The following is a 24401-nucleotide window of genomic DNA, read 5'->3' as shown; positions in this document are numbered from 1 at the left end:
TTGAAAAATAAACATCAACCATGATAACAAAATATAGAGTACTGTCACTGTAACATTGGCAGGACTTAGGCCTACTTGACTATAAATGAAAATTATTGGTAGACATTTTAAGCATGTGGTTTCTATTTACTCATCTAATATATGGTCAGGCTCTATGCTACAGATTTTTCTGGTCATGACTTCTCACTCAATAAAGAAAAAAATCTATAAATCTGATGGGAGAAAGTATTGGAATTCATCTTATTTTCATGTAGTTCCATTTTCCCTAATGTATAATGGACAATTGATAGGCATCACTATTATAAAATATTTATAGGTATTTGTAAAGAGGAAAGGAAAAAATGCTTTTGTTTTGTTCAGATGGAAATTGTATCCATATGGTAGACAATGGAATTGTAGAAAAACTTATGGATTTACTGGACAGACATGTAGAAGATGGAAATGTAACTGTGCAGCATGCAGCATTAAGTGCCCTCAGAAATCTGGCCATTCCAGGTAAGACGTAAGAATGGTGAACAACTATGTAAGAAATAAGATCTATTGTTTTGGGAAGGTGTTTATTTTATGTGATTTGTGGACCTGCCCTGACCAAGAAAAAAAATCTTCAAATTATTTATATTTTTCTCACTAGTAAATGGAGATATATCAAATAAGTTTTCTAAGATTGTACAGGTATAATTGTTGTATTTGTTCAGATCATTCAAATATTCTGTTACCTTTTGTAAACTCCTAGATTTTCATCATATTGTATGGTTAAGCTTTTTTAAGCATCTTCAGTTGAGGTAGGATAATAGCATCATTTAAGAGAGTCCCTATAAGAATGACTTTTAGGGGGGTTTTCCCCTTCTATATAAGCAGACATAATTTTTAAAAATAGCCTTAATGTGTCTTTGGATTAAAGACACTTTGAGCCATGAAATCACATTATCATGGTAAATAGTACAGGAGATAAAGCTATTATTCTACTTTCTAAAAATAAATTTCTGATTAGGTAAAATAGTATAACTGTATGATGATACAATCTATAAGATATCAATTTGCTTCATATAACAGATTAATATTGCTTATTAATGTCTATAACATCTATAGTAACACAATTGGATCAAGAACACAGGTAAAAAGAAACATTAAACCTGAGGAATTGTGCTTTTTGTAAATAAGAAGACAACATTGTCAGAGTTCCTTTTCAAATTGTTTAAGTGTTTTGAGATTAGGTTTAAAAAGCCAGTATGTATGATTTTGTATGTTATGTTCCTATAGACAAACAAGATAATTACCCTCACCCCCAGTCCCATTCTTAAAATACACAGAAAAGCAACATGACCTTTAAGTAGAAAAATGTAACGTGGGGCCTTAAAAATAGTAAGACAATAAATGTATATTGAACTGAATGACTATCATCAAGAATGCTAGCACCATTTTAACTATATTCTTTTTCCTCTCCCTCTCTCTCTCTCTCTCTCTAGTTGTAAATAAAGCAAAGATGTTATCAGCTGGAGTCACCGAGGCAGTTTTGAAATTCCTTAAGTCCGAAATGCCCCCAGTTCAGTTCAAACTTCTGGGAACGTTGAGAATGTTAATAGATGCACAAGGTAAAAGAAATGCTTTCCCAAGGTACATTTTTGGTATGACAGTCAGTGTGCCTTAGTTGAAAAGGACTTGTTTTTAGCTTTGAGAATTATGTAATCATAAAGATAAATGGCAAATAAAAGGCAAAAAGAGATTGGTTTTAGAGCTCCATTCATTAATCCCCATGCTTGGTTATAATTGACTTTAAATGGAAATTATATTGCATCTCTTTATTGTACATATAATCCTGGTTTATCACTGATTCATTAGCAGTTCTGAAGGGTTTTTATGTTTTAGTATTTCATACCCATTTTTACTTTGTCTTAAGAATCATGTCTCAATATACTGACAGTCGAAATTTTTTTAAATTTGTTTGGCAAACAGGGAGATCATTTTTCTGTTTACAGAAACAACCATGAAAACCACTGCTTGGAATGAGTTACGTTTATTTACTTATTTCTAAATTCTAAACCTTTGTCTGTATTGACTCCTCAGAGTCCTTCTGATACTCTTTGTTGTATTTTGCCAGAGTACTAACAGACTACCAGGCTGAACCACAAGAGTATAAAATTGTATTTTTGTATTTTGTATGAAAGTCCACAACTTTATAGAAAAAGCTGAACAGTCCATCAGATACGGAGTATTCGCAGTTCTTAATAAAATCATTGTGCTGTGGTTTTAGATGTATAGTTTCCTTTTGCACTCTTACAGTCTGTGCCAGGTACTTCAGTTGGTTGCCTATCAGTGATTGTTTCTTTTGTGGTTTGCCTTCTTTCCTATAGCAGAAGCTGCTGAACAACTGGGAAAGAATGTTAAATTAGTGGAGCGTTTGGTGGAATGGTGTGAAGCCAAAGATCATGCTGGTGTGATGGGGGAGTCAAACAGACTGCTGTCTGCCCTCATACGACACAGTAAATCAAAAGTAAGTTCCAGAGGAAACCATTTGCTGGAAAACCTGCAAGTGGCCCCTTTGGAAACTCAATATCATAGATCCTATAAATAAGCTTGCATTTCACTATTTATATATAAATACATTACAGGTGTACCTCAGAAATATCATATAGGTTCAGTTCCAGAACACTGCAATAAAGTGAAAATGCAGCAAAGCAAGTCAAATGAACATTTTGGTTTCCCAATGTATATAAAGTTGTGTTTACACTATATTGTCGTCTCTTAAGTGTGCAATAACATGTTTTAAAAAATCATTTTTATGCCTTCATTAAAAAAACTCTTCATGCCTAAAAATGCTAACCGTCATCTGAGCTTTCAGTGAGTTGTCAATCACTGATCGTACATCACCATAACAAACATAATAATAATGAAAAAGTTTGAAATTTTGTGAGAATTACCAAAAGGTGATGCAGGCATAAAGTGAGCAAATGCTGTTGGAAAAATGGCTGACAGACTTGCTTAACACAGGGCTGCTACAAACCTTCACTTTGTAAAAAACACAGTATCTGTGAAACACAATAATAAAATGAAGTGCAATGAAATGAGGGATGCCTGTGATCCAGAATTCTGAAAAAAGAACTGAAAATTGAGGCTTTTAATTAGTTCTAGTCCATGATAGTTAAGAGTAAGGCTTTGGAATCAGAGAAGTTCACGTAGTATCCCCACTATTTACTTGGTCAAGTGTCTTTCACATCTCAGTGTATTAAACCTGGGGTGATACCCACCCGAAAGTGTTGTGAGAATGATTCAGTGAGATCACCTATATGAAGTACTCAACTGGAATGTAGGACAAAGTAAGCACTCAGTAAATGGAATCACCATAAATGTTGATGTTATTATTTTTACCACTATCCTCAGTGTAAAATATCTTCTGTGTACCAAGCACTGACCAAGCTAGCTAATGATATTAAAAATTAAATGATATCTAGATAGTATATGGTGCCCTGAACTCACAAAGTTGGATGAAATCCATTCTTATAGCAGTGTCCAGTCTAGTATGTGTCTGACATGTGGTTGATAACCTGTGTTTGTTCAGTGAATGACTAAATGAATTATTTTAAAGATCATGATGGTGGGAAGCTAGGCCAGCTGATTTAGTATCTGTATTATATACCTTTTATTTTTTTTAAGCCTGTTATCCAGAGTGAGCCTTTTGACCATTTCACTTATTTCCATGGGAAAATGCATCACAACTTCTTAACCTAATCTTGGAACTAAATTCATTAAACTGTTAGACTAAATTGAGATTTGAGGCTTTTCTGCTAATATTTATCACAGGGTTCCCTTTCCCTCATCTAAACCCCTACTCTCCCCTCCCCCAGCAAAAAAGCTTTCCGGTACCCATTAAGCATCCATCACATGTAGGTGCTTTAAAAAGACAAGAGCAACATTACATTGTACCTTTCTAGGGTGTGTGTGTGTGTGTGTGTGTGTGTGTGTGTGTGTGTGTGTGTGTGTAACAAAAACAATTTCCCCCATAGAATCTTTTTTTTTATTTCAAGTTTTTATTTAAATTCTAGTTAGTGTAACAAAAGGGACGCCTGGGTGGCTCAGTCGGTTAAGCATCTGACTGTTGATTTCAGCTCAGGTCATAATCTCAGGGTTCGTGGGTTCAAGCCCCACATCGGGTTCTGCACTGACAGTGCACAGCTTGCTTGGGATTCTCTCTCTCCCTCTTTCTGCCTCTCCCTCACTTGTGCACTCTTTCTCTCAAAATTAAATAAATGTAAAAAAAAAATTTTTTAAAGAAAACAGTTCCCCCCATGAATATTCCCTTATTTTTTTTTCTTTTCAATTTTTTTTTTCAAATTCTAGTTAGTTAACCTATATGGTAAAATTGGTTTTAGGTGTAGAATTTAGTGATTCATCACTTACATACAATAGCCATGATACAAGATTATAACTTTATGGGCACATTATAACTTTATGTTTATAATTCAGTACCAAATAGACTGGGTTTTGTTTGGGGTTTTTTTTTTTTGCATATCTTTCCTACAGTTGAGTGTATATTGCTGCTAAGCAGCAATAGGAACCTTGATTGACATACTTTAATGATCAGAACACAGGTGTGTTCCTTGTGGAGCTCCAGATTAGAATTATTTTCAAATTTCACAAGCATTGAAGTGGAATCTGGGATTCCTTTTGAGCAGTTTCAGAACATGTTCTATTGAATAATAACCGTAAAGAATATTCCACAAAGAGAAACGGTTGTACGATCAGATTAGAGAAATAGTTCATTTCTTTTCCCTGCCTTTGAAATTCACAGCACACATTAGCACTACTCTAAAAAAAAAACAAAAAAAAAACACATCCTTTACTATCGCACAGTGGGTCTTTTTTGCAAGTTGCATCTATTAAATACATTCCACTGAACATACTTTGGAAAATGCTGCTCTGGAATAAGCTTTTAAACACTAGGTTCAAGGGTTTTTTTCTGTTTTTTTGTTTGTTTGTTTGTTTTTTTTTTACATTCCTGTAGATCCTTAACCAACTGTTGTGAATTATAGCTCTCTCCTTGTGTTATTTTTAAACTTTGAAGATCCTACTCCTTTTAAAGTCACCCTGAATTCTGTCTTAGAGTCCAACCCTCTGAAAGTTTGCACTGACTCACAGGGTTTCACACTAGCTTAGTCATCTCAGCCATATACAGTATATTTCTGCACTTGTGCCAATAGGTAAATTCACATCTTCCTTCAAAAGAGTGCCCTGGACTAGAACTCTTGAGCAACTAGCTGGACCTTCTGATTTAGATATCAAAAACAGAAAATATATTTTGCCTCTACATTAGGAACATAAAAATTACCTCCTGTCAAAGGCACTTTTTTCTTTCCTTTAAGAGTAAAACATTCTTCGTCAATTATCAAGCTAAAAACTTGTCTAAACAAATGTTTTTAGTCATTCACTCATTCATCTGACAAACATTTAAATCCTATACTGAGAAGTAGTTTTTGATGCTACAAAGTTGAGAAAGAAAATTTTTTGTTAGGTGATTCAGTGCCTACACCAATCTGCAATCTTATAAATTACCTTGAACTCAGGCCTATTTCAGAACATTACGTTGTAATAATCAGTGTTATTATACAGTTTTCAACAAAGTTTTTAGCAGGAATTTATCTCAGTTATTAAGGGCATATTGACCGTAAAAGTTAAATATGCAAGACTGTTACATAGATAATTTGCCTTGGTTATGTATGTACCAAAATTTAGCTTTCCATAAGAAAACTTGAGAAACAGGATTGCAAAATAACACATCATTTAAAACTTTGTAAAGCATTAAAGTATGTCCAAAATTTTTGGAAATTTTGCAGATACATCTAGGGTTTAGAAGGATTACCCAGAAAAATATCTTACTATTTCTACAGTTTACTTATTATAAGTGAAATGATTTTAGAAAAGTTAAAATTATTTTTAGATGTGGATATTGAAATTATTTGTAATTCTCCAGACGAACCTCTTTGCTCTGTGGAATGGTGCTGATATCCCTTTTTTTTTTTTTTTTAAATATCTTGAAGTTTAAAAATGTAACTTTAAAATACATCCATAGAGCCTCTTTAGAACACATTAAGTGACTGCCTGTGCATGGCACTATGATGAATTCAGTACACTTACTTTTGGTTAGACCACAAACGGTCTAACTGCCTGGATTTGAATCATGGCTTTTTACCTCTTAATCACTGACAATTTTCATAACTTAATCTGAGCTTCAGTTTCTTCGTCTATTAACTGGAGAAAATACTAGCTAATGGGATTTTCTTTGAGGATAAAAATATGCTAATATCTGTAAGCTACCCGGTATAATGTCCAGCATGTAGTGGTTGCTCTATAGAGGGCAGCTATCAATATCATTCTCTTTTGTCATATAACACAAGTACAATGCTTCATTTGTCTTTTATCCCCCATTCTGTCAGGCACAGTAACTCCATAGCGGACCTACTCAGTAAAACTTACTGAAGTAGGAGGAGAGAGGGCAAGGGATTTAAAAAAAAACAAAAAACTTCAATATCTGTTCAAAAAACTGAGATGGAAAAGGACCTATGCTTGAACTTATGGGGGAGCTATTTGCTTCTGATATACAGTTTCCTTCTTCATTCATGACCTGCCCCTTCTACTACAGTAGACTTTCCAGGGTGAATCACAAAATAAAGGATGAAATAATAGGCCAGGAACCTTCATTAGGTGACTGCATGTGTGTCTATGAATCTCTTGTGGTCTATACTCAATAAATTCCTTTGTGATTTTTATAAAATGCTTCACTAATTTTAAGAATTTTATATCTGTTTCAATAAAGTGCCCACCCAGTAAGCAGTGTGTTGAGAGGCTTTCTTTTCATTAGAAGAGATTTTAAAAGATCATTTTTCACTTACTAAAAGAGGTTGATGAGAAAAAGCTTGTTGGATGCTAGAACACAACTACCATAAAATCTCAGTACTAGGACCCCATCAGTTTAGATTGTTTGATCTCTAAATGTTGTTTGGGCTCAAAGCAAAGACATTACAGATAGTTTTCTTAAGAATTTATATAAGGTGGAACCATTAAAAAAAAAAAAAACCTTTTTCAGGGTGCCTGGGTGGCTCAATCGGTTAAGCGTCTGACTTTGGCTCAGGCCATGATCTCACGGTTTGTGAGTTCGAGCCCCACATCAGGCTCTGTGCTGACAGCTCAGAGCCTGGAGCCTGTTTCAGATTCTGTGTCTTCCTCTCTCTCTGCCCCTTGCCTACTCACACACTCTCTCTCAAAAATAAACAGTAAAAAAATAAAAATAACCCTTTTTCAAATATTTTAGCAGATTAATTTTAAAAATATTTCTAATTACAGTAGTTTTATACTCTTGAAGGTAATGCAGATGGGGTATTTAATATCTGGCACTTCAAATGACTGAAAGTAGTAAGAACCAAGAAAATTACTTTTAAAAATTCTCTAATTGAGACTTTGCACTAAATCATATTTAAGCCAAGAGTTTTCAGGCAACAAAACTTTGAGATGAAAACAAAAAAATAAATAAACGTGACCATTTTTAAAAATCTAACTTTTGCCATATATTCTTATATGTTCTTTTTATGTAATAACCGTGTAATTATCACACAAACCTATGATAACACATTATTCCAGCATTATAGAAAAAGTCACCAAGATGCAGAGAGGTTCTGTAATTTCCTTGGTCAATGTTGGCACTGGGCTTTTTTCAATCTGGAGCACACTGTCTCCTTTGCCATTGGAGAAGACAGAGCTATAGGTACCATGAGGAATGAGGGAAACAATTTTTTTTTTTAATGTTTATTTTTGAGAGAGCGCATGCACATGAGCACGAAGGGGGGAGGAGCAGAGGGAGGGAGACACAGAATCCAAAGCAGGCTCCAGGCCCTGAGCTGTCAGCATAGAACCTGATGCAGGGCCTGAATCCACGAACCTTGAGATCATGACCTGAGCCAACGTTGGACATTCAACCAACTGAGCCACCCAGGTGCCCGAGGGAGACAGAATTTTGACGTAAGTTCTCCTCAAGTCCCTTTGCATGTAATCCAGTTTTGTCAGATCCAACAAAGACATAAAAGCTTAAAAAAACAAGAGACTTTACCTGGATCACCTGGGGAACAACTGCCTGGTGCTTTAATAAATATTTAAAAGGAAGGACTTTTTTTGTTGTTGTTATTCCAAGTCTTACTCTCTTTTGTTAATCCTGTGGTAAGGCAACATTTGGGGCAATCACACTTTTATTTCTTTGGTAGCTTCTGGGACTCCCTATTCCTCGCTATGAACTGCAATGGTCTTTTCCACCTGGGTAATTTAAGTTGTCATCTTTTGATGAATTTATTTAAAGCTAAAAGCTTTTTCCTTTTCTTCTGTGAAGAAAAAAAAATATGGTTAAATGTAATGATTCATACAGGACACTGTCAGGAAACCACTCAATTTAACAATGAATTGACTGACTATAGTGCAGTTTCTTTCTGTTTAAAAGTAAAGTTTATAATTCTTTGATATTTATTTATTGTAGGATGTAATTAAAACCATTGTACAGAGTGGTGGCATCAAGCATCTAGTTACCATGGCAACTAGTGAACATGTAATAATGCAGAATGAAGCCCTTGTTGCTTTGGCATTAATAGCAGCTTTAGAATTGGGTAAGTACCCCAGTGTCAAACTTATTTTCTCCTATTTTTATCTTGGATGAAATGAAGCACAGGAGTGGAATAGAAGTCAGACAAAACCTTGACTAGAAGCCTTTTGCTAGTGTGTGTCTGCAACCTAGAGCTAAGAATATAGGAGATCATGTTCTGTAGATTGCCACGACAGCTTTTGCTTTCGGTAACATTTTTAGGCCAATCATTGACTCTTTTTTAGAGTTTGACTCTTAAATGTTACTTCAAGTTATAGGCACTTAGTGAATACAGAAAACATTTTCAGCAGGCCTCCCAGAGAAATGAAACATTATTTAGAACACAACAGCGGGTTTAGAGTCTGCTACTCTTCCAGTGACCCAGACCTTCTCTTCCATCTCTACTACTGATTCTCTTATCTCCTTCTATCACCATGGTTTCTATTGCTTTACAGTATTGCCCTCATTCTAAATTTTCTTCTGGGTCAGTCTTCTGTGTGTTTTACATTCAGAATACTGTAAAAGCAGAGTTTAAATTAGTTAATTTCTGTCTAGTATACAGCATCCCTCTTGGTCAGAATTCTTCTTGAGAAGCTAGTTCATAGGCATCTAGCTTATGGATAGTAACCTTTGTCCCAGGAACCAATCTCTGATATAGTTAGCTGGGGACAATCAGTCACATGCCTGTGGTTAAGGCCTGAGGCTGCCTTCCACAAAGGAGGACTATAGACTTAGTAGGTTTGTCCTGTCAAAGCCATTTAGATAAACACTGTTAACTGATCACCTCTTAATTCCCAGTGATGACTTATATCCATAATTCTACACAAGAGCAAGTGGACCCACCAACCCCTATCCTAAGGGAGAGGCCAAAACATAAACATCATATATCTTCCTCTAGTGTCACATTTACTCAGAGTTTAGATGTGAGAGATTTGGATTTTTTCATCTAAAAGGGTTTTGAATTTTAAAAGTTTTTAAAAAATCACAGGTATAAATAGGATGTAAAATTTTTCTTAATTTTAAAGATAAAACACTTCAAGAAAACATATGCTTATTCTCAGTGACTTGGCCTATAGTTAGAGATGCTTTGGAGGTCATTTTGAGTCCTGGATTAGTCATGACTTAACACAGGGTTTGGGTGGAATCAGCCTAGAAGTCCAACCATCTTGGAGGGTTAGGTTGGAGGAGCTATGATGAATGAAGGTGGGAATCATTGAGGACATTGAATACCAAACTGGGTTCATGGCATGATTTTAAATGGTTTAAAGTGATGGGGCAATTTCAGAATAGGCTTGACCACCCAGCCTGGGATGAATCTGGTTTTGTGCCAGTATCTTCCAAACAAGCTGTAATTGCATCGCTTCCTGATAGCAGAGCATTTGCCTGAATCTGGTCCCCTTACCGTAGAATTATATAAAAGGCAGTACATACTTTTTTTATTGTTACCTAATGTTTTCTAGGCTCCTTGGGCTTAAGATAATAGTTTTTAATACACAACCCACTTTGAAAACCATATTTTTCTAGCCTTGTTTCCTTACAAGTGTTTGATATGATTAAGGAATTGCAAATCTTTTGTATGATAATAGTATTAAAGCAACCTTTAAGAGTCTTTTTTTTTCTTTTTATTTAATTATAAATTCACATGCAGTTTTGTAAAACTAAAAAAAAATACTACAGAGATCCCTTGTATACTTTGCCCAGTTTCTCCCAATGGTAACATTTTGCAAAACTATAAACAATATTTTAACTATTCATGTAATTTACCAGTCCTACACAGATTTCCCCAGTCGTTTGTGTGCGCTTGTTAAGTTCTATATAGTTTTATGATGTGTAGGGTTGTGTATCGACCACCACAGTCAAGCTACTGAATGGCTTAATGCCACAAGGATCCCTCCACTTATAACCACACTCACCTACCTCCTACTCTTACCCCTCACCTTGCTTCTAATCCCTAGAAACCACTAATCTTCCCTTCATTTCTAAAATGTTATATATATAGAATCATGTAGTATGTGACCATTTGGGATTGTCTCCCATAATTTCCTAAAGAGTCATCCAATTTGTTTGAGTCTCAATAATTTTTTTTATTGCTGAATAGTGTTCGATGGTAGGTACATACCAGTATTTGTTTAACCATTCCTGTCAAAAAACATCTGGGCTGATTCCAGTTTGGGGCTTTTAAAAATAAATAACTACTATAAATATTCATGTGTAAATTTTTTTGTGAGCATTGTATCCATTTCTTTGTATATATGTCTAGGAGTGCAATTGCTAGGTTATATGGTAATTACAGGTTTAATTTTTTATGAAACTGTCAAACTATTTTCCAGAATGACTGTACCATCTACATTCCTGCCAGCACTATATAGGTGATCTAGTCCTCTCCACATCCTCACCAGATATTTGGTGTTGACACTTTTTTATGTTAACCACTCTGATAGCTGTAGTTAAAGTATCTCATTATGGTTTTAATTTCCATTTTTCTGATGGTAAAGCATATGAAAAGATGTTCATTATTTGCCATCTGTATACATTCTTTGGTGAAATACCTATGGATATTTTTTGCTCATTTTTTTTAAATTTATTTTTTAATTTACATCCAATTTAATTAGCATATAGTGCAATAATGATTTCAGGAATAGAATCCAGTGATTCATCCCCTGTGTGTAACACCTAGTGTTCATGCCAACAAGTGTCTTCCTCAATGACCCTTGCCCATTTAGCCATCACCCCACCCACAACCCCTCATTTTGTTCTCTATATTTAAGAGTCTCTTATGTTTTGTCCCCCTCCCTGTTTTTATATTATTTTTGCTTCCCTTCCCCATGTTCATCTGTTTTGTATCTTAAATTCCTCATATGAGTGAAGTTATATGATATTTGTCTTACTCTGACTTATTTCGCTTAGCATAATACCCTCTAGTTCCATCCACATTGTTGCAAATGGCAAGATTTCATTCTTTTTGATTGCCATGTAATACTCCATTGTGTATACATATACCACATCTTGTTTATCCATTCATCTTTCGGTGGTCATTTGGGCTCTTTCCATACTTTGACTATTGTCAATAGTGCTGCTATAAACATTGGGGTGCATGTGTTCTTTCAAAACAGCACACCTATATCCTTTGGATAAATACCTACTAGTACAATTGCTGGGTCGTAGGGTAGTTCTATTTTTAATTTTTTGAGGAACCTCCATATTGTTTTCCAGAGCAGCTGCACCAGTTTGTATTCCCACATGCAAAAGAGATCCTCTTTCTCTGCATCCTCACCAACATCTGTTGTTGCCCAAGTTGTTAATGTTAGCCATTCTGACAGGTGTAAGGTGGTATCTCATTGTGATTTTGATTTGTATTTTCCCTGGTGATGAGTGATGTTGAGCATTTTTTCATGTGTCGGTTGGCCATCTGGATGTCTTCTTTGGAAAAGTGTCTATTCATGTCTTTTGCCCATTTCTTCACTGAATCATTTGTTTTTTGGTATTGAGTTTGATAAGTTCTTTATAGATTTTGGATACTAACCCTTTATCTGATAAGTCATTTACAAATACCTTCTCCCATTTGTGGTTGGTTTTTAGTTTTGCTGATTGTTTCCTTCACTGTGCTGATGCTTTTTGTCTTCATGAGGTCCTAATAGTTCATTTTTGCTTTTGTTTCCCTTGCCTTTGGAGACATGTTGAGTAAGAAGTTTGGCTGAGGTCAAAGAGGTTGCTGTCTCCTTTCTCCTCTAGGATTTTGATGGTTTCCTGTCTTACATTTAGGTCTTTCATCCATTTTGAGTTTATTTTTGTGTATGGTGTAAGAAAGTGGTCCAGGTTCATACTTCTGCATGTTGCTGTCCAGTTTTCCCAGCACCACTTGCTGAAGAGACTGTCTTTATTCCATTGGATATTCTTTCCTGCTTTGTCAAAGATTAGTTGGCCATATGTTTGTGGGTCCATTTCTGGGCTCTCTGTTCTCTTCCATTGATCTAAATGTCTGTTTTTGCGCCAATACCATACTGTCTTGATGATTACAGCTTTGTAATATATCTTGATGTCCAGGATTGTGATGCCTCCAGCTCTGGTTTGCTTTTTCAGGATTGCTTTGGCAATTCGGGTCTTTTCTGGTTCCATACAAGTTTTAGGATTGTTTGTTCTAGCTCTGTAAAGAATGCTGGTGTTATTTTGATAGGGATTGCCTTGAATATGTAGATTGCTTTGGGGTAGTATCGACATGTAAACAATATTTGTTCTTCCAATCCGTGAGCGTGAACAAAAGTAATATTTGTTTTTCCATTTTTTTGTGTGTCATCTTCAATTTCTTTCATAAGCTTTCTCTAGTTTTCAGTGTATAGATTGTTCCCCTCTTAGTCTCATTCCTAGGTATTTTATGGGTTTTGGTGCAACTGTAAATGGGATTGTTTCCTTGATTTCTCTTTCTGTTGCTTCATTATTGGTGTATAGTAAAGCAACCAATTTCTGTGCATTGATTTTATATCTTGTGACTTTGCTGGATTCGTAGATCAGTCCTAGCAGTTTTTGGTGGAATCTTTTGGGTTTTCCATATAGAGTATCATTTCGTCTACAAAGAGTGAAAGTTTGACTTCCTCCTTGTTCATTTGGATGCCTTTTATTCCTTTGTGTTGTCTGATTGCTATGTTAAATAACAGTGGTGAGCATGGACATCCCTGCCTTCTTCCTAATCTTAGGGGGAAATGCTCAATTTTTTGCCATTGAGGATGATACTAGCAGTGGTCTTTTATATATGGCTTATGTAGTCTTGAGGTATGATCCTTCTGTCCCTACTTTCTTGAGGGCTTTTCTCAAGAAAGAATGCTGTATTTTGTCAAATGCTTTCTCTGAATCTATTGAGAGAATCAGGTGGTTCTTGTCCTTTATTTTATTAATGTGATGTATGATGTTGAGTGATTTGTGGATATTGAACCAGCCCTGCATCCCAGGTATAAATCCCACTTGATCATGGTGAGTGATTTCTTTAATGTATTGTTGGATCTGATTGGCTAGTATCTTGTTGAGAATTGTTGCATTCATGTTCATCAAGGAAATTGATCTGTAGTTCTTTTCTAGAGTGGTCTTTACTTGGTTTTAGAATCAAAGTAATGCTGGCCTCATAGAATGAGTTTGGAAGTTTTCCTGCTATTTCTGTTTTTTTGGAACAGCTTCAAAAGAATAGGTGTTAACACCTCTTTATGTGTTCAGTAAAATTCCCCTGGATAGCCATCTGGCCCTGGACTCTTGTTTTTTGGGAGGTTTTTGATTACTAATTCAATTTCTGTAGTGGATATGGGTCTGTTCATATTTTCTATTTCTTCCTTTTTCAGTTTTGGTAGTTTGTATGTTTCTAGGAATTTGTCCATTTCTTCCAGATTGCCCAATTTATTGGCATATAATTTCTCATAATACTCTCTTACTATTACTCGTATTTCTGCAGTGCTGGTTGTGATCTTCCCTCTTTCATTCTTGATTTTATTTATTTGGGTTCTTTCCTTTTTCTTTTTGATCATACTGGCTAGGGGGTTATCAATTTTGTTAATTCTTTCAAAGAACCAGCTCTTGGTTTCATTGATCTGTCCTACTATTTTTTTTTTTTAATTTTGATACCATTGATTTGTGCTCTAATCTTTATTATTTCCAATCTTCTGCTGGCTTGGGGTTTTATTTGCTGTTCTTTCTCCAGCTCTTCAAGGTGCAAGGTTAAGTTGTGTATCTGAGACCTTTCTTCCTTCTTTAGGAAGGCCTGGATTACCATATACTTCCCTCTTATGACTGCCTTTGCAGTTTGGGGCTGTGGTGTTATCATTTTCATTGGCTTCCATGTACTTTTTAGTTTCCTCTTTAGCTTTTTGGCTAACTCATTCATTCTTTAGTAGGATGTTCTTCAGTTTCCAAGTATTCATGGTCTTTCCAAAATTTTTCTTGTGATTGATTTCTAGTTTCACAGTGTTCTGGTCTGAAAATATGCATGGTATCATCTGGATCTTTTTGTACTTGTTGAGGGCTGATTTGTGTCCCTGTATGTGATCTATTCTGGAGAATGTTCCATGTGCTCTAGAGAAGAATGTGTATTCTGCTGCTTCAGGATAAGTCCGGTCCAGTGTGTCATTGTTTCCTTATTGATTTTCTGCTTAGATGATCTGTCCGTTGTTGTAAGTGAAGTATTGTAGTCCTCTACTATTATGGTATTATTTCAGTGAGTTTCTTTATGTTTCCGATTAGTTGATTTATATATTTTGGTGCCACTTATTTATGTTGGGGCATAAATGTTTACAATTGTTAGATCTTCGTGGTGAGTAGATCCCTTAATTATGACATAATGCCCTTCTTCATCTCTAGTTACACTCTATTTTAAAATCTAATTTGTCTGATATAAGTATGGGTACTCCAGCTTTCTTTTGATGACTGTTAGCATGATAGATGGTTCTCCATCCCCTTACTTTCAATCTGAAGGTGTTCTTATGTCTAAAATGGGTCTCTCATAAACAGCATATAGATGGATCTTATTTTCTTATCCATTCTATTACCCTATCTCTTTTTATTGGAGTGTTTAGTCCTTTTACATTTAGGGTGAGTACTGAAAGATATGAACGTATTACCATTGTATTGCCTCTAGAGTTGGAGTTTCTGGTGGTATTCTCTGGTCCTTTCTAGTCTTTGTTGCTTTTGGTCGTTTTTGTTTTATTTTATCTTTTCTCCCCTCAGAGAGTCCCTCTTAAAATTTCTTGCAGGGCTGGTTTAGTGGTCACAAACTCCTTTAGTTTTTGTTTGTCTGGGAAACTCTCTCTCCTTCTATTTTGAATGACAGTCTTGCTGGGTAAAGAATTCTTGGCTGCATAATTTTCTGATTCAGCATGTTGAATATATCCTGCCATTCCTTTATGACCTGCCAAGTTTCTGTTGATAGGTCTGTTGCAAACCTGAGCTGTTTGCCCCATATAGGGTTAAGGAGTTTTTTCCCCTTGCTGCTTTCATCATTCTTTTCTTGTCTGTGTATTTTATAAATTTGACTCTGATTGCCTTGTTGATGGTTGGTTTTTGTTGAATCTAATGGGAGTTCTCTGTGCTTCCTAGATTTTGATGTCTTTTTTTTCCCCCAGGTTAGGAACGTTTTCTGCTATGATTTGCTCACATAAACCTTCTACGCATTTTTATCTCTCTTCAGTTTCTAGGGCCCCTATGATTCGGATGTTATTCCTTTTTAATCCATCACTGAGTTCTCTAATTCTTATAGTGTGCTTTTTTGCCTTATTTCCCTCTTTTTTCTGCTTCATTATTCTCCATAAGTTTGTCTTCTATATTGCTAGCTTGCTGCTCTGCTACATCCATTCTTGCCACTGTGACATCCATTCGAGATTGCATCTCAGTTACTGCATTTTTTTTTTTTTAATTTTTTTTTTCAATGTTTTTTATTTATTTTTGGGACAGAGAGAGACAGAGCATGAAAGGGGGAGGGGCAGAGAGAGAGGGAGACACAGAATCGGAAACAGGCTCCAGGCTCTGAGCCATCAGCCCAGAGCCCGACGCGGGGCTCGAACTCACGGACCGCGAGATCGTGACCTGGCTGAAGTCGGAGGCTTAACCGACTGCGCCACCCAGGCGCCCCAGTTACTGCATTTTTAATCTCGTCCTGACTAGATTTTACTTCTTTTATCTCCGCAGGAAACAATTCTATGCTTTTTTCAACCCCAGCTAGTATTCCTGATTCTAAATTCTGGTTCAGACATCTTGCTTGTATCTGTGTTAAGTCCCTGGCTGTCATTTCTTCGTGTTCTTTCTTTTGGGGTGAATTCCTTTGTTTCATCATTTTGGAGGAAGAAAAAGAATAAAAACATACACACAAATCAAGTAAAGGAAGCTAGGTCCTAGATGTATTTTGGTGTGGTTTGTTGAAAGTAGCTTGGTAAAATAGAGAAGGGAAAATAAAGAAAAGGAAAAAAAAAGAAAACATTTAAAAATGTATACAATAACATAGGACAAAATGAAGTAGACTACAAAAAATAATAAAAATATCGTCAAAAATTTTTAAAAATCTTTTTTATAAAACAAAATAAAAATAATTTTTTTCTCTTTCTCTATCCATGAATAAGAAAAGACAAAATATGAATAGATGGACCAGTCAACAGAATGAAATTACATCTAGTTTCCCCTAGAAGTCAAACTGTGAAGCATTTTATAGTCCATACACTAAGTAGGGGGAGAAATTTGTGGTCGTCCTCTAGGGCTTGGTTGGCACAATTGGATGGGGCTTGGTGTAATGGCTCCATTCTCCACTAGGTGGCGCTGCTTAGCTTACTGGGGTGGATTGGTGTGGTGTGCATATGCGTGTATACACTTGTGCAGGGGAATCACCCAGCTTGCCAGGTTCTAGCATCAGAGCTGTGCTCTTTCCAACTGGCTATCAAGCATCCCTCCTTTGTCTCCAGCTTCCATCCACTTCCGCTTCTTCACTGTCCACCACCAAGCCATTAGCCTGCCAAGCAGCACCTCCCTCCCAAATTTTATCTCAGATGTTTCTGTGTTTCCAAACCCCTCACTTCTAATGGCCCTGTGGCTTGAACCCACTCTGACCCTCTAGAGGAGGGTGTCACCAAGCAATGGCTGGGTGCCGGCCGGCAGGCCAGAAATGCTCCCACAAGCACACCACTTCAGAGACTGTGTCCGGGTGCCAGCCCACCCCAGAAAAATTTTGCATGATGGTGTAACAGCAGCGATCCAGGGACTAAGGGAAATCATAACACATATCTGGCTCCAGGCTTCACTGCACCCTAGCATCCTTTTTCCAACACCAGCAAACTTGTCTATAATCTAGGGTCCACTGGGACTTTTGCCTGTGGGGAGGTTTCACGGCCTCTACCAAATGTCCTCCTGGCAGGGGAACTGCTTCTCCCCGTGTGGCCCAAGGACCCTTCAGACCTCACTGTCTGCTCCTAGGGATTCATCCTTCCCACCAGAGCCCCACCAGGTATCAAGCTGTGGAGTTCCAACTCTGTGCTCCCCTATTTATAGAGTCTTAATGGTATTGAAACCCTCTCCTTTTTCCCTTTATTGTTCAGTTCTTTGTGGGTATTTCCACTCTTTCTCTTTCTTTCTAGAGGCTTTTGGGGGGAGTGCTTTTCCTGTACTTTTCCCCCCTGTCTTCACCCTGTCTCTGCAAACAAAAACAGCTCCCTACCCTCCATGACTTCTCTCTCCCCCAGTTCACCTCTCTGCACTGCTTACCTGCTGAGTTCTGTGGCTCTAGTTATGCAGATTGTTGTGTTAGTCCTCAGCTCAATTTTCTAGGTGTGCAAAATGGTTTGGTGCTGATTGAGCTGCATTTCAGGGATGAAAGAAGCAGAGAATTTCCATGCTCCTCTGCCATTATGACACCTCCCTCTTTGCTCATTTTCTAATTTTTAACTATTGAGTTGAAAATTTTTTATATATTCCAAAAGTTTTATAGTTTTACATTTTCTACTTACGTCTATAATCCATTTTGAGTTAATATCTGTACAGGGTGTGTGGTTTAGGTCAATGTTTCTTGCAGAGGCTATCTTGCCTTCCCTGAATTGATATTGTACCTTTGTCAAAAATCACTCTGGGTCTATTTCTGGGGTTCTCTGTTAAATTCTCTGTCTCTCCACCAAGACCACATTGCTTTGATAACTGTGCTATATAGTGAGCCTTAATATCAGGTAGAAAATTCCCCCCACTTTATTACTTCTTTATCAAGATTCTAGGGCCTGTGGCTTTCCATATAAATTTTAGTATAAACTTAGCGATTTTCTACAGAAAATCTGCTGGTATTTTGATAGGAGTTGCACTAAGAGACTTCATTTCTTAAAGATACATACCTAAATACATATGAAAGAAGCCATGTCATTTTTAGGATTTTCTCCAAAATAATTTGGGATCGGTGAAAGTAGGTGAATGAATCTAGAGCTAGATGAACATGTTTGGACATAATAGTAATGTATCACTATGTATTCTTTTCTACTTTTGTATGTGTTTAACATTTTCCAAAATAAAGATTTTTAATTGCCTCAAAAGGAATATTGTAAAGCTAAATTTTAAGCTTAAACTCCTGAAATATCTGAATTCTTAACTCTATTTTTTAAATAAGGTCTAAATTTAATATTCTATCTCTCAGTCATTGTTATTTAATTTAATCAGTCCCTTTTGGAGGGTTTTATGTGGTCAGTTTCTAGAAAGGGAATCGATGTTTAGCCACATTGCACCAGGCTCGTAAACAGTGGTCATAACTGGTACTTTGTTTCATATTCTAGGCACTGCTGAGAAAGATCTAGAAAGTGCTAAACTTGTACAGATTTTACACAGACTGCTAGCAGATGAGAGAAGTGCTCCTGAAATCAAATACAATTCCATGGTCCTGATTTGTGCTCTCATGGGATCTGGTAAATATTTCTTCTATCATTTTACATCTATCAACATATGGTTGACATTAAATATAGAATAGTCGTAAATGGTGGCTTTGGATTTTAAGAACATTAGAAATTAGTTTATGGAGGATATAGGATTACTTGAAAATATTTCAAAAAGATTAAAATGAAAGTATCATATAGCAAATAGTCAAAAATCAGTGTTAAAAAAATAATACCTGTTTCATCAACTCAAATATTTCATATAAAGAACAAGTTCTGATTTTGTGTATCATGATATTAGCTAAGGGATTTGGTCAAGAAATCATTGGCATATCTTGGTATATGTTCCATGGACACTGAAAAGAATGTATATCCTGTTTATTGGGTGGAGTGTTCTTTAAAATGTCAGATCCTTTTGGTTGATGGTAGTGGAATTGAGTTTGCTATATTATTTTGATATTCTAATTGTTCTGTCTGTTGTTGAGATAGGGGTGTTGAAATCTCCAAAAATAATGGTGGATTTATCTATTTCTCCTTTTAATTCTGTCAATTTTTGCTTCCCATATTATTTAGCTCTTTTGGTAGATACACACACCTTTAGGATTACTGTGTCTTCCTGGTGGATTGACATTTCTATCGTTATGTAATGTTCCTCTCCATCTCTGGTAATTTTTTGGCTTTGAAGTCTACTTTATCTGATATTAATATAGCTACTTCTACTTTCTTTTGAATAACATTCACGGGATCTTTTCCCACCCTTTTAGTTTCCATCTGCTTTATCATTATATTTGAAGTACAGTGTATTGTTAGGTTATGTGCTTTAATCTACTCTGTCAGTCTCTTTTAATTGTGTATTTAGTCCATTTACATTTATGTAATGACTGATGTTATGGCTTATGTCTGCAGTTTAATTTTTTTTATTTTCTGTTTGTTTCTCATTCATGGCTTCTTGTTGATTGCTTGAACATTTAGTTTCATTACCCTCTCTCATTTATAATTATCTAAGATATTCCTCTTATATATTTACAACAGCATTTAGACATTGTTACAACTTTTGTTTTCAACCTTCAAATATAATTCAGAAAACTCAAGAGAAAGAAAGTCTGTTCTATTTATTTACATCTTTGCTATATGTGTTGTTTTCCTTCTTTATGTTCCAAGGTTCCTTTTCTTTTTTTAAAAAACATTTTCCTTCTATTTAGAGAAACTACTTTAGCCATTCTTTTGGGTTAGGTCTACTAGTGACAAATTTTCTTTGTTTTCTGTTATTTTAGAATGTCTTCATTTCCCCTTTTTGTGAAAAATATTTTCTCTGGGTATAGAATTCTGGGTTGACAGTTCTTTTCTCTCAACACTTGAAAAATGTGCCACTTTCTTCTGGCCTCCATAGTTTAAGAAAAATTCAGCCTTCGTGTTATTTTTTTCCCTTGTTGGTAAGGTGTCATTTCAAGGGTTGGGGTTTTTTTTTGGGGGGGGGGGGAGGGGTCTTTAATATTCAAGTTTGACCATGATGTGTTTTGGCATGGATTTTTTTGGGGTTTATTCTGTTTCAAGTTTTCTCACCTTCATGGTAGGCTTATATCTTTCGCTAAACTTGTAAAGTTTTTTTAACCATATTTCTTCAGGTACTTTTTCATTCCTACCCTATTTCTCCTTTCCTTCCAGGTCTCTAGTGGCAGGAACGTGAGATCTTTAGTTATATCCCACAAGCCCCTGAATATTTCATTAAATTTTTCCCAGATTTTTATCTCTCTTGTTCAAATTGGGTAATTTCTGTTGTTGTTAAAGTTCACTGATTTCTTTTATCCCCTCCATTCTACTCCACTCTGATTCAAAATTATCCAGTAAGTTTTTATTTCAAGTACTATAGTTTTGGGTCCTATAATTCCCATTTGGTAGTTCTTTATGTCTTGTTCCCTTGCAGAGACTCTGCTATTGAGATTATTATATACATAAAGTTTACCATTATAACCATTTTTAAATGTACAGTGTATTGGCAGAGTAGTACATTCACACTGTTATACAACCATCACCACCATTGTTTTTCCCAAACTAAAACCCAGTACTCGTTAAAATATGTCACCAATCACCCATCCCCCAGCTTTTGGCATCTACCATTCTGTCTTCTGTCTCTGAGAATTTTATTACTCTAGGTACCTTACATAAGTGGAATCATGCAGTGTTTTGTTTTTGTTTTTTTTGGTCTGGCTTATTTCACTTAGCATAATGTCTCCAAGCTCACCCATGTTGTAACCTGTGTCAGAATTTCATTCTTCTTAAGGCTGAATAATTTTCCATTGTATACATGTATTACATTTTGTTTATTCATTCATCCATCAATGGACATTTGGGTTATTTACACCTTTGGGCTATTGTAAATAATGCCACTATGAAAACGCTGGTGCACTAATATCTTTTTCAGGCCCTGTTTTTAGTTATTTGGGGTATATACACAGAAATGGAATTGCTAAATCATACAGTAATGCCAAGTTTAATTTTGGGGGAAACCATCACCCACAGGGGCTGCACCATATTACATTCCTACAAGCAATGCACATGGGTTTCAATTTCTCTACATTCTACCATTTATTGTTTTGTTTTTTCTATAATAGCCATCCTGAGGAGTCTGAGGTGGTATCAAATTGTGCTTTTGATTTGCATTTCCTTAACAATTAGTGACATTGGGGATCTTTTCATGTGTTCATTACCCATTTATTTTTCTTCTTTGGGGCATGTCTATTCAAGTCCTTTGCCCATTTTTTAATAGGGTCATTTTGTGTTGAGTTGAAAAGGTTCTTTGTATGTTTAGGATATTAATCTTTTATTGGATATATCATTTGCAAATGTTTTCTTCCATTCTGTGGGTTGCCTTTTCACTCTATTGGTAGTATACTTTGGTACACAGAAGTTCCTAATTTTGATGAAGTCCAGTATATCTGTTTTTCCTTTTGTTGCCTGTGTCTTTTGATGCATATCCAAGGTCATCCTTGCTAAGTCCAATGTCATTTCCCTTTCTATTTTAAGTCTTAACAGTTTTAGTTCTTAAATTTAACTTTTGTATATAAGGGCTTGTGGCTCTCCAATTTTACCAGCACCATTTGTTGAAAAAACTGTCCTTTCATCATTGAATGGTCTTGACATCTTTGTCAAAAATATTTTGACTACATATATGAGGGTTTATTTCTGGGATCTCTGCTTTATTCTGTTGGGGTGTGGGTGTGTATATGGCAACCTATCTATATGATATAAAGACAGCACCACACTGATTTGATTATTATAGATTTATAACAGGTTTTAAATTAGAAAGTGTGAGACCTCCAACTTTGTTCTTTTTTGAGATTGTTTTAGATATTGAGAGTCCTTTGAAATTCCATCTGTATTTTAGGATGTGTTTTTCTATTTCTATTAAAAACATTATTTACAATAAGACCTCAAGTCTTTTTAATGTAAATATATCAATTTAAGGAATGCTGATTACATTAAACTTACTAGACCTCAGTCTTCTCATTTGCAGTCTCAAAGTCTTAAGAAGAGCCTTGTATTTTCCTGTAATTGAGGTTAGAACAAGAAAGCCAGAAAGAGGATGATCAGGAATAAAAAAGGGAAGCCTGTTGACACAGAAATTTGTTGAAGGGATGTGAAGTACAACCTATTCATTTGCCACAAAATTAATTTGAAACAGATCTGAGATTTTTTTTAAGTCATCGACTTCATATTTGAACTGATGATAGAGTCAAGGGGTATATAACTGAAACTTGAGATCATACAATGAGCTGTGTTTCATTATAACTCATTACCCTAATCAAACTTAGACTCTAGAACTTGACATTTGATTTATCTATGTATAAATATGGCAAGTAAAGTTCCTTTGATTTTTTTATAACACATCTATAAAGAAGACATTTTTAGGCTACTGCTGTGCCCACTTGTCTTTAAAAGTGTCTTAGCATTTCTAGGCTACTACAGTTTTTTCAAAATATTATCTAAATAAACATTTTGGGTATATGTATTGGATAGACTGTATAGTAAGATTAGAACAGTTTAATAGAAGCATCTCTGTTATCTTGTTTTTTTGTCTTCCAGAATCTCTACACAAGGAAGTCCAGGATTTGGCCTTTCTAGATGTTGTATCCAAACTTCGCAGTCATGAGAACAAAAGTGTTGCCCAACAGGCCTCTCTCACAGAGCAGAGACTTACTGTGGAAAGCTGAGAACCGCCCTTCCCTGACACACAGCATCATCCCACCTCTGATTTCCCTTGTCCTCCCATCCAGCTGCCTCTTCTGCTTCATTTTCTTCCATATCACTTGTGCATGCGTGTAATGTTCCCGTACCAATTGAAGAACTGCTGTAGGTACCTGCCCAATAAGATTTCTAAACCCATAGTTAGTGTGAACATGAATTTGTCAAAAACAAGTCTCCACCCCATAACTGTTCTCTTGTATTCCTGTTGCTTGAGCTACATTAAGTAGAATGTGCATGTTGTAGTCCTATGATGATGTAAACTTGGTACTACATAATGACTTGCTCCTCACACTTGGTAAACTACATAATAATGTACTGGTAAATTAGAATCAAACAAGAATGCAGCAGGATCTGTCTAGCTTATTAAAGATGGAATTGAATAGTAAAAATAGCTCCATTTTTTGGTGCTTGGGAAGCACAGTGACCAAAAAACTGTATGGCTGCTCATTCATTAGTCTTACTTACTAATGTCAAACCATGGTACCTAGAGTTAAATAAAATCCAATGCTCTCACTCTTTACCCTATGGTTTCTTCTTCTTCTTAACTATGTAGACTCTTGAAATTGCCACAAACTTGGCAAGACTTCCCTGAGGTTTTTAAATTTCATATTTAATTGGCTATCATCAGTAGCCTGATATTGAAAACATTTGTGGTTTTCAGCATGAAACTAAGGGGCTGAAGAATCTATTTTACACTAAGTACATCTTTTTTTTTTCTCTATATTTTAGAATCTGATATAGTTTGACCTCAGCACTTCTTCTATCAATTAATCAGCGTCGTCCAACACTTGTCTTTAAAAGTCACTTGGCATTTGTTTTCACCTAAGGAAATTGAGTATAGTTCATTGGAGGGTAGTTCTTTTGGGGGGGTTTTTTGGTTTTTCTTGGCTGTTTTTCATCATTCAGCTTGAAAGTAAGACATTTCCCCTGTTATAATCCTTTTAAACCTTCTAGTAAAACTAGCAGGACATAGGAAACATGATTAAGAAAATAGAAGTAGCAGTACATAGAATAAAAGATTAAGAAAGAAGTTTGTCTATACTAAAGAAAGGAAGCAGGTTATAAAAGCCATAGTAGCCAGTCCAGCTCATTCTGCAGATGGCCTCATACCAAGTAGCTGTTAGAGTGTCCCACCTCCATTTGCCACAGAGAACTGCAATAGATCTTAAAGCTATCAGAAA

General features: G+C 35.8%; 1 protein-coding gene across 5 annotated transcripts in view; it reads left to right on the top strand.

Annotated features, from left to right (window-relative positions):
• Nucleotides 1-23740, top strand: part of RAP1GDS1 (Rap1 GTPase-GDP dissociation stimulator 1) — a 167683-nt gene extending 143943 nt beyond the window's left edge. For 4 of the 5 annotated variants that reach the window (XM_042935849.1, XM_042935847.1, XM_042935850.1 and 1 more), the window contains 6 exons: nucleotides 361-495; nucleotides 1467-1592; nucleotides 2352-2491; nucleotides 8513-8639; nucleotides 18880-19008; nucleotides 23059-23740. In XM_042935849.1, coding sequence (XP_042791783.1) covers nucleotides 361-495; nucleotides 1467-1592; nucleotides 2352-2491; nucleotides 8513-8639; nucleotides 18880-19008; nucleotides 23059-23186 — 785 coding nt within the window. In that variant the 3' untranslated portion in view covers nucleotides 23187-23740. The remainder of the gene's footprint in view (nucleotides 1-360; nucleotides 496-1466; nucleotides 1593-2351; nucleotides 2492-8512; nucleotides 8640-18879; nucleotides 19009-23058) is intronic. The other variant, XM_042935848.1, reaches the window with a different exon arrangement.
• The last annotated feature ends 661 nt before the right edge of the window (nucleotides 23741-24401 follow it).

Source organism: Panthera leo, chromosome B1 (genome assembly GCF_018350215.1).
Source record: "Panthera leo isolate Ple1 chromosome B1, P.leo_Ple1_pat1.1, whole genome shotgun sequence".
Classification (NCBI taxonomy): Eukaryota; Metazoa; Chordata; class Mammalia; order Carnivora; family Felidae; genus Panthera; species Panthera leo.
This window is presented reverse-complemented; position numbering and strand designations above follow the sequence as displayed.